This window comes from Electrophorus electricus, chromosome 17 (assembly GCF_013358815.1).
Source record: "Electrophorus electricus isolate fEleEle1 chromosome 17, fEleEle1.pri, whole genome shotgun sequence".
In the NCBI taxonomy this organism is placed as follows: domain Eukaryota; kingdom Metazoa; phylum Chordata; class Actinopteri; order Gymnotiformes; family Gymnotidae; genus Electrophorus; species Electrophorus electricus.
In genome coordinates this window covers 13,498,193-13,509,076 of record NC_049551.1, presented here as the reverse complement: position 1 = coordinate 13,509,076, position 10,884 = coordinate 13,498,193, and the positions used below count along the sequence as shown (strand labels likewise).

The window sequence follows — 10,884 nt, the reverse complement described above, 5'->3', positions numbered from 1 at the left end:
TGTCTATATAGTGGCAAGAGATATACAGAGTAATACAGAAATGAATGAAGACTGAATAATAAAAAGTTTCATCTTTTAAAGCATGTACCTGCACACTGAGTTCTCAGTCGTGGTTTTTGTAAGTTAACATTATTAAAAAGAAAATGGATAATTAAATAGGCCTATATCTAAATATAACTAATAATAACATGTCTATGTTTGAATTTGAATTTGAATTTGAGAAGGTTTAAATAAGGTTTAAATACTTGGTAATATCAATGTAAGAAAAAAACAAAGTAACATCTAAAAAGAAAGCAACATTTCTCTTTTACTTTTACATTTACCGCATTTAGCAGGCACGCTTGTCCAGAGCAACTTAGAAAAAATAAATAAATAAATAACTTTACCCTGTCAGCGGTTTTGCTGGCCCTGAAAATTGCCTTTTATAAAAGTTTTCTTCTTTTTAAAATGAAATAAAGAAACATTTAGTTACACCAGTTAATATTATGGATTGGTTTTTGGTTAGGTTTGGACTTAAATTTTTATGTTTTAAAAATCAATGCCCCTGGAGCTGTCCATTTTACTTAGGTTTTTTGCAGGTTATTTGGTCACTGATAAGGATTTTTAATTCGATTGCATATTAAAAATGAATAAAAATACATTAAATATTACATTGATGGAGCCACACGATGGCACTATCTACTAATAAATCAGGAAAAAAAAGCATTTTCGTTTGCGCTCCTCCTATTTCAAGTAAATGTAACGCAGATCAGCTCAGTTAGGTGGAGATAGTGTCTACTTCTTTTAAGAAGAAACGTAATTGTGAAAATAACCCTCAAAACGGTACATTGGCTATAACTTAAAAAGTATGGACTATGGCTTGGGTGAATGAGGTGATATGTTTCTGGATTGTGATTCTGTACTTGTTCTCCTTTTGTGCAACGGCTGTAATTTCCCGTCAGATCGTTTACTCTGTATCTGAAGAGGTGAGCCCGGGAACAATTGTCGGAAATCTTGCCAAAGAATTGAATTTAAAATTGGATGAGCTTGAATCTCGCATGCTAAGGATTGTTTCAGGATCATCGAAGAAACATTTTGATGTGAACATGAAAACCGGTGTTCTTTTTGTAGAAGAAGCGATAGACAGAGAGGAGCTGTGTCCAAACAGCTACGAATGCACTCAGACCTTAGAAGCCATAGTCAACAACCCTTTGAACGTATACAGCGTAGATGTAAAGATACTGGATATCAACGATAATACACCTACGTTTCCAGGAAAATCACAAAATATCAGGATATCTGAACTCACGTTTCCAGGGGCAAAGTTTCCTCTGCTTAGCGCGGAAGATGAAGATGTAGGAAACAATTCCGTAGCCACTTACAAGCTGTCATCCAACGCATTTTTTAACTTGGAGGTAAATGCCGAGGCTGAGACTGGGCCTTCTCCTGAGCTCGTGTTGCAAAAGGCTTTAGACAGAGAAAAACAGCCCGAAATTCATCTTGTCCTTACTGCTCTTGACGGTGGGAAACCTCTACGCTCAGGTACAACAATTATTATTGTCACCGTTTTAGATGCGAATGATAATGCGCCTGTGTTTTCCAAGCCAGTATACAAAGCACAGGTCCTGGAAAACGTAGCTATCGGTACAGTTATATTAAAGCTCAATGCAACTGATCCTGATGAGGGCGTTAACGGTGAGATTACTTACACGTTTAAACAAGGTCAAAAAGGGATTTCGGACAAATTCGCCATTAACAGCAGCACTGGAGAAATTGCCGTTGCGGGGATTTTGGATTACGAGGAGGCTAAAGCGTACGAAATCCGTGTGGAGGCCCGGGATAGAGGGCAAAGTCCACTGGCGTCGCACTGTAAAGTTCTAGTGGAGGTGCTTGACATTAATGACAATGCACCAGACATTAAAGTTTCCTCGCTTTTGGACATCGTAAGCGAGAGCGCGAAGAAAGGCACGGTAATTGCGTTTATCGCGGTTCAGGACAAAGATGAGGGTAAGAACGGAAAGGTGCATTGTTCTTTAACAAAGAACTCCCCCTTTGTGCTGGAGTCCACCCAAGGCAAATATTATTCACTTGTGTTAGGAGCGGCGCTCGACAGAGAAACGAATGAGTTGTACAATGTCTCAGTAATTGCCACAGATGAAGGTATGCCGCCTCTGTCCAGCACCGCCGTCGTAACTGTTCATATTTCTGACGTGAATGATAACGCACCTCTTTTCGCAGAGTCTTTTATTAATGTTTATGTAAAGGAAAACAGCCCGGCAGGTGCATTATTGACGGTTGTCACAGCACAAGACAACGACGTTGGTGACAATGCGCAAATAACTTTCTCGTTATCGGAAAATTCGAATGTACCCATGTCCGCTGCTGTCAGCATCAACTCTGTCACAGGTGAAATTTACAGCATGCAGTCTTTCAACTATGAAGAAATTCAACACTGGCACTTTCAGGTTCAGGCCACAGACTCCGGTGTTCCACCTGTAAGTAGCAATGTAACTATAAACATGTTTATCCTGGATGAGAATGACAACAGGCCTGTGTTTTTACCGCCTTATTCTGAACCTGGATCAGTTAACACTGAGAACACTCCCTACTCTGCTGAAGCGGGTTACTTTGTGGCCAAAATCAGAGCTGTAGACGCTGATTCTGGTTATAATGCTTTGTTATCTTATTATTTAACTGAACCAAAGGGAACTAATCTCTTCCGAATAGGAAACAGCAATGGAGAAATAAGAACTAAACGACGAATGAGCGACAATGACTTAAAATCTCATCAGCTGTGTGTTTTGGTCTCTGATCATGGAGAACCTTCACTATCAGCAACAGTGACTGTTGATGTCGTAGTTGTGGAAAGTATGGACGATGTGAGACCTTCACTAAGACAAGTGCCGATTAAAGAAGACAGTTTTTCTGATCTGAATCTGTATCTTCTTATCGCTATTGTCTCCGTATCAGTGATATTTTTGCTGAGCCTCATCGGTTTAATAGCAGCTAAATGCTACAGGACTGATGGCAGTTTCAGAGGGTACAGCGCTCCAGTGGTCACTACACACCCTGACGGGAGCTGGTCTTACTCTAAATCCACTCAGCAGTATAACGTGTGTTTTAGCTCAGACACACTGAAGAGTGACGTAGTGGTTTTCCCGTCGCCGTTTCCGCCTGCAGACGCAGAACTGATCAGCATTAATGAAGGAGACACTTTTACTCGGACACAAACTCTTCCTAGTACTGGGAAGGTAAGCGCTTTAATTATTGTCTCTAATAAATTTTAACAACAAATTTATTAATAAGCAAATAAATTCTTGTTTTTAGAGTCAGACAACCAATATTTTGATTATTAAGTTTTTATGCTGTCTGCAATGATTGGTATTTAATCTGTGAATTTACACTTGGTTCACCGGTCCAATAGTAATTTATCATTTGCTTACGTTGTTCAGCACCGGGTGGTGGACAGCGACATTTACAGTCTGCTACATTATTTAGTTAATTTTATCACTTTCAGAAAATAACTCGATGCTGTTTTCTATTAATTGAAATGTTATATAAACTAAAATGTGACTAAATAAGTTAATGCACAGCATAAACTTGAAAGATTCCTCTATATTATGGCTAATGTAGTTGTAGATTGAAAGGATCTTCCTTTGAGTGTTCCTTATCCGCAAGATGGCACTGTCTACTTGTAAAGCGCGTGCTGAGCATTTTTACGGAACCTATGACGAAAGAATCAATCCAACTCGCTGGGTTATGTGCTTGATGGTCAGTCTAATGAGAAGACAAGTTAATGTGGATTATGCAATTTTTTCTTCATATTAAATGTTTGCCTAGTTATTCCTTAATTGATTTTGTGGAATATACGCCCAGTTTTGGACTGCGTCGTTGGGTAAAAATAAACGTGTTCAAGATGACGGGACGGTTTTGGATTGTATTTCTGTGCTGGATGTCGCTCTGTTGTCAGCACGTCATGTCGGGACATGTTATGTATTCTGTTTACGAGGAGGTGAGTCCAGGAACAGTTGTTGGAAATTTAGCCAAAGACTTGGGTCTTAATGTGGCTGATCTGGGGTCGCGCGTGCTTCATATTGTGTCAGGATCGTCGAAAAAACATTTCGACGTTGATCTAAAAACCGGGGCCCTGTTCGTGTTAGAATCAATAGACAGAGAGCTGCTTTGTCCAAATAGTCAGACTTGCACGGAGATTCTAGAAGCGATTGTCAACAAACCCTTAGAGATGCATAGCGTTGAAATACAAATTCTTGATATTAACGACCACTCTCCTGTCTTTCCCGGAAAATCACAAACTGTCCGTATAGCAGAGACTGCGTTCACAGGATCTAAATTTCCTTTACTGGGCGCTGACGACCCGGATATAGGAAGTAATTCGATCAGTTCATACAAGCTGTCCCAAAATGTTTTTTTCAGCTTGGAAGTACACACAGATACCACTCAGCGTTTATCTACCGAACTAGTACTGCTGAAGAATCTTGACCGAGAGAAGCAATCTATGATCCGGCTTGTGTTGACTGCTGTTGACGGGGGCAGACCTTCACGATCCGGCACAACAGAAATAATTGTGATTGTTTTAGATGCTAATGATAATGCTCCTGTTTTTTCCAAGTCTATGTATAAAGTTTTAGTTCCAGAGAATGTTGTTCTTGGTGCGACCGCTTTAAAGTTAAATGCCACCGATCTCGACGAGGACGCTAACGGTGAGATTACATATTCCTTTAAGCAAAGTCAAAAGGGAATATCGGAGAAATTTTCCATTGACTCAAGCACCGGAGAAATCTCGATCATAGGGACCTTAGATTATGAGACCACAAGTGCGTACGAGATTCGTGTTGAGGCCCGAGATGGAGGCGCTACTCCACTCGCATCTCACTGTAAAGTCCTCGTGGAGGTAGTGGATGTCAATGACAACGCACCAGATATTAAGCTTTCCTCTCTCCTGGACAGCGTCAGAGAGGATGCCAAGAAAGGAACAGTAATTGCATTAATAACCGTGCAAGACAAGGACGGGGGTAAAAATGGAAGGGTGCATTGTTTCACATCTCAGAATTCCCCCTTTGAGTTAGAGACTACCCAGGGGAAGTATTACTCACTTGTTTTGAGTGGCATGCTGGACAGAGAAGTAACCGCCCTGTACAACGTCTCAATAACAGCTGCCGATGAGGGTATCCCGCCACTCTCTAGTACCACTGTTCTCACTGTCCATATTTCCGATGTGAATGACAATGTACCTCGCTTTCCAGAACCTTCTATTAATGTTCATGTAAAAGAGAACAGCCCAGCTGGCGCTGTAATAACGGTAGTCTCAGCACGCGACATCGACATTATGGAAAACGCTCAAGTGACTTATTCTTTACTTACCAACTCTATCATGTCTGCATCATCAGCAGTGAATATCAATTCTGTCACTGGTGAAATTTATAGCATGCAGTCTTTCAATTACGAGGAAATTAAAAACTTCCAGTTTCAAGTTCAAGCTATTGACGCTGGTCTTCCACCTCTAAGTAGCATTGTAACTATAAACATGTTTATCCTGGATGAGAATGACAACAGGCCTGCATTTTTACCGCCTTATTCTGAACCTGGATCAGTTAACACTGAGAACATTCCCTACTCTGCTGAAGCGGGTTACTTTGTGGCCAAAATCAGAGCTGTAGACGCTGATTCTGGTTATAATGCTTTGTTATCTTATTATTTAACTGAACCAAAGGGAACTAATCTCTTCCGAATAGGAAACAGCAATGGAGAAATAAGAACTAAACGACGAATGAGTGACAATGACTTAAAAACTCATCAGCTGTGTGTTTTGGTCTCTGATCATGGAGAACCTTCACTATCAGCAACAGTGACTATTGATGTCGTAGTTGTGGAAAGTATGGACGATGTGAGACCTTCACTAAGACAAGTGCCGATTAAAGAAGACAGTTTTTCTGATCTGAATCTGTATCTTCTTATCGCTATTGTCTCCGTATCAGTGATATTTTTGCTGAGCCTCATCGGTTTAATAGCCGCTAAATGCTACAGGACTGATGGCAGTTTCAGTGGGTACAGCGCTCCAGTGGTCACTGCACACCCTGACGGGAGCTGGTCTTACTCTAAATCCACTCAGCAGTATGACGTGTGTTTTAGCTCAGACACACTGAAGAGTGACGTAGTGGTTTTCCCGTCGCCGTTTCCGCCTGCAGACGCAGAACTGATCAGCATTAATGAAGGAGACACTTTTACTCGCACACAAACGCTTCCTAGTACTGGGAAGGTAAGCACTTTAATTATTGTCTCTACTATTTTTAACAACAACTTTATTAATAAGCAAATAAATTATTGTTTTTAGAGTCAGACAAGTTAGAGTTGCCAGTCTTTTTGGTTATTAAGTTTTTATGCTGTCTGCAATGATTGGTATTTAATCTGTGAATTTACACTTGGTTCACCGGTCCAATAGTAATTTATCATTTGCTTATGTTGTTCAGCACCGGGTGGTGGACAGCGACATTTACAGTCTGCTACATTATTCACTTATTTTTATCACTTTCAGAAAATAACCCGATGCTGTTTTCTATTAATTGAAATGTTATATAAACTCAAATGTGGTTAAATAAGTTAATGCACAGCATAAAATTGAAAGATTCCTCTATATTATGGCTAATGTAGTTGAAGATTGAAAGGATCCTCCTTTGAGTGTTCCTTATCCACAAGATGGAACTGTCTACTTGTAAAGCACATGCTGAGCATTTTTATGGAACTCCTGTGACGAAAGAATCAGTCCAACTCGCTGGGTTATGTGCTTGATAGTCAGTCTAATGAGAAGACAAGTTAAGGTTGATTATGCAATTTTTTCTTCATATTAAACCCTATAGCAATAGATCCTATTGCTGAGAGGCAAACATGCTAACCACCATGCCACCATGTTGCCTGCGTGCCTCAATGCTACAAGTAATGAGCTAGCAGGTAGCATTTAAGACTTGAGTGCATTTTTATTTGAACCCGGTAAGATTTTTATTTGAAGCCGACAGCTGCTTAGCACCTGCCAGTAGATGGCATGAAAACCACTGGGATTGGTCAGTTGGCCACTTGATGTCCTAGCAGGTGATTCTTGGCTGCATTGAGTGAGGAAAACCAGATTATACAAGCAAGTCTGAAACCCCTTCCTTCAGGAACAGTTTTCATTAAAATGATTTTCTTTCCAGGATATATTTGACACATTAAATTGAACATTGTATTTGACTTATATATGTTAACAAGCAACAAAGTGGATCAATAAAAGTGGATGTACACCCCCCCCCCCCCCCCACCCATGGTGGTTATGGATTTATTGGTACAATTCACATCTCTAGGCTGAACTAAAAAATCCTCTCGCATGAGTCAATGTCATTATATAGTTAAACTTCAACCTTGTTTATTTTTAAAGTTCGCAAAAGTGTGAAAGTTTGGACCTACTTATATGCTTATTGTACATTGAAGTCTTATAACACTGCATGTGACATTTGAAGTGCTTTGTTTTTAATTAACTATGAAAGAAATATTTAATTATGTACAGATACAGCTAGTTTCATTGTTTTTTAAGTTAAAGATGGTTTATTTTGCTTAGTTATTATCCATAATATGATTTGCTACTTCTGCTTCTGCTTTAATAACATAGGAAATAATTTTCTGTATTCTTTTTCAAATCGTTCACGATTAACCAGTTATCTTAGTTTATTAGACGTGTTTAATTTTCTTTTAGATAAAAATAATGGTTGGAAATGCTTAAGACTGGCTAAAGGATTTGAAAAATCTTGTTGGTCAAACGCAACTGAGCAGCTTTAACGTACGAATGTTGGTTTTACGGTGCACAGGAGGTCGCTGTTGACCATGATTACGATGGAAAGCATGTCCACTCAGACTGTACCACTCTTTGTGCATAGCGAAAGGCGGAGGCCAGACGGGCACCCTCGTTCTATCGAGCATAAGATAAACGCTCTTTCGGATGCGGATTTCAGTTTGGTGGTTATTGTTGCAATACAATTTATTTATTGTATTTCATAAAGGAGGACATGGCTGCCTTATTTTGTAGATCATATCTCTTCGTTCAGATTCTCCTGCCTTTGTCTTTGTACCATTTTTCGTCCGGTCAGACTGTGTATTCCGTGACAGAGGAAGTGCACAAGGGAACCGTGGTTGGAAATATGGCGAAGGATCTTAACTTCAATGTTCGAGAAATGGAGTCACGTATGTTTCAGATAGTGTCCGGATCAAACAAGAAGTATTTTGATGTAAACCTAAAGACTGGTGAGTTATTTGTAAATGAGAGAATCGATCGAGAGGATCTTTGTTTCGGAAGCCAAACGTGTTTTTTACATCTTGAGGCAATTGCGCAAAATCCATTAAGACTTTTCAGTCTCAGTGTCAATATACTAGATGTAAATGACAACGCCCCGTTATTCCCTTATAAAACATATGATATAAACATTACCGAACACGCATTTCCCGGTGACAGATATCCTTTACCCCGGGCAAGTGATGCAGACATAGGCATTAACTCAGTTAAAAGCTACAAGCTTAGCCCAAACGAACATTTTTCGCTTAACATCCAGAGCGGGGGAGAGCAGAGTATCTCACCACAATTAGTTTTGCAGAAAGCCTTGGACAGAGAGAAGCAGCCAGTGATTAAACTTGTGCTCACTGCTGTTGACGGAGGAAAGCTTCCCAGGTATGGGACGCTTGATGTGATTATCGATGTAATTGATGTAAATGACAATACGCCGTCATTCAGTAAAGAAATGTACAAAGTTAGTGTCCCAGAAAACACGGCAATTGGAACACCGGTTATTAAATTGAACGCTAGTGACATGGACGCGGGAGTGAATGGAGAGATCGTTTACTCTTTGATAAGTCATGGGAAAGAAAAGGCATCCGACATTTTTCTCGTAGATCCAGTCACTGGTGAAATCACGGTGAAAGGACAGTTGGATAGAGAGGACAGCGCAGCGTTTGAGCTTCACGCCCAGGCCCAGGATAAGGGCGCTTCCCCTCGGTCATCTCATTGCAAAGTTTTAATCGAAGTGCTCGACGTAAATGACAACGCTCCAGTCATATCTATTACGTCTCTGACAGGCACAGTGAGAGAAAACTCGAATTCCGGTACTGCAGTTGGGTTAATAGCAATTGCGGATAACGATATAGGTAAAAACGGAGAGATCAGTGCTCGGGTTACAGAATCTAGTCCGTTTATACTTCAGCCGTCTTACAAAAACTATTACTCATTAGTGGTGGATGGACCTCTGGACAGAGAGAGAGTGTCCCAGTATAACATCACTATAACGGCTACCGACAAAGGCATGCCGGCGCTGTCCAGCAACATGGGTCTTACTATTCATATTGTTGATGTGAATGACAATGCTCCACGTTTTTCAAACACCATTATGGATTTTTATGTGAAGGAAAACAGTCCGGCTGGGGACATCATAGCAACAGCGACTGCGGAAGACCCAGATATCAATGAAAATTCTCAAATCATATATTCTTTGATTCCCGGGAATGGTATGGAAAGTTCACTAACTTCTATGGTTAACATTAACCCCGCAAGTGGTGAAATATACAGTAAACAGTCATTTAATTATGAGGAGGTCAAATCATTCCAGTTTCAAATTCAGGCCACTGACTCTGGTGTTCCACCTCTCAAAAGTAACTCGACTGTTAATGTGTTTATCCTGGATGAGAATGATAACAGTCCAGTTATTCTACCACCATATTCTGAACCCGGATCTGTTAACACTGAGAACATTCCCTACTCTGCTGAAGTGGGTTACTTTGTGGCTAAAATCAGAGCTGTAGATGCCGATTCTGGTTATAACGCATTGCTGTCTTACCATATAACTGAACCTAAGGGAACTAATCTCTTCCGCATTGGAACCAGCACTGGAGAAATAAGGACTAAAAGACGAATGAGTGACAATGACTTAAAGACTCATCCGCTTGTTATCACTGTCTCGGATAATGGAGAATCACCACTATCAGCGACTGTATCTGTTGAAATTTTGGTTCTTGAAAATATTGATGAACTGCAAACATCCATAAGGCACGTTCCAATTAGGGAGGAAGGTTTTACTGATCTGAATCTGTATCTGCTCATCGCAATTGTCTCAGTATCAGTGATATTTTTGCTGAGCCTCATTGGTTTAATAGCAGCTAAATGCTACAGGACTGATGGCAGTTTCAGCGGGTACAGCGCTCCAGTGGTCACTACACACCCTGACGGGAGCTGGTCTTACTCTAAATCCACTCAGCAGTATGACGTGTGTTTTAGCTCAGACACACTGAAGAGTGACGTAGTGGTTTTCCCATCGCCGTTTCCGCCTGCAGACACAGAACTGATCAGTATTAACGAAGGAGACACTTTTACTCGGACACAAACTCTTCCTAGTACTGGGAAGGTAAGAACCACGTTTGTTGTACCTTAACATGAATAAGGATTTTATACAAGTTAAATATCGTGATTAACTTTGCACAAAATACCACAGACTTCATATCCATGCCTTCAGATTAGGTGGCTTGCTAAAGTGTTATTTCCCACTTCTAAACTGTTGCATTCCAAGCCGTTTTCCATTTTTTCTTGTCCCTTCAAAGCAGAACTGAAGCAGGAATATCTTTTGTCACAACTTGTGGGCGTCAGCAATAAAGTAAATATTGTTAGATTTCAAATTTAGGCCTAATTCCCGGTTTGTTCACCTGAGTGTTGTGAGGAGACGCCGTTCAGCACCAGGGACAGCGACAGGCAAGGCACAGGACCAGAAAATGTAAACGAAATTTTGCTGAGCTGAAACAAATATTTTAATAAAAATAATGTTCAATAACGCTTTTTTAAATTAGAGCCCTATCGCGTAGAGACTGGTCTCGAGGTCACATGTT

At 40.4% G+C, this 10,884-nt stretch overlaps 2 protein-coding genes across 2 annotated transcripts; both read left to right on the top strand.

The window, feature by feature from the left end:
* The first annotated feature begins 758 nt into the window (after window positions 1–758).
* LOC113590514 (protocadherin alpha-4-like) lies at window positions 759–3,230 on the top strand. The gene is made up of 2 exons (XM_027030676.2): window positions 759–2,474; window positions 3,160–3,230. The coding sequence occupies exons 1-2, from the start codon at window positions 855–857 to the stop codon at window positions 3,169–3,171; spliced, it is 1,632 nt and encodes a 543-aa protein (XP_026886477.2). The 5' UTR covers window positions 759–854; the 3' UTR covers window positions 3,172–3,230.
* Window positions 3,231–7,976: 4,746 nt separating this feature from the next.
* LOC113590522 (protocadherin alpha-2-like) lies at window positions 7,977–10,436 on the top strand. The gene has a single exon (XM_027030687.2). It carries the CDS (start codon window positions 8,031–8,033, stop codon window positions 10,434–10,436), a length of 2,406 nt encoding a protein of 801 aa, XP_026886488.2. The 5' UTR covers window positions 7,977–8,030.
* The last annotated feature ends 448 nt before the right edge of the window (window positions 10,437–10,884 follow it).

Excerpts from the sequence above, each read along its gene's own strand:
- LOC113590514 (XM_027030676.2), top strand. The coding sequence starts at position 855 with ATGGCTTGGGTGAATGAGGTGATATGTTTCTGGATTGTGATTCTGTAC.
- LOC113590522 (XM_027030687.2), top strand. The coding sequence starts at position 8,031 with ATGGCTGCCTTATTTTGTAGATCATATCTCTTCGTTCAGATTCTCCTG.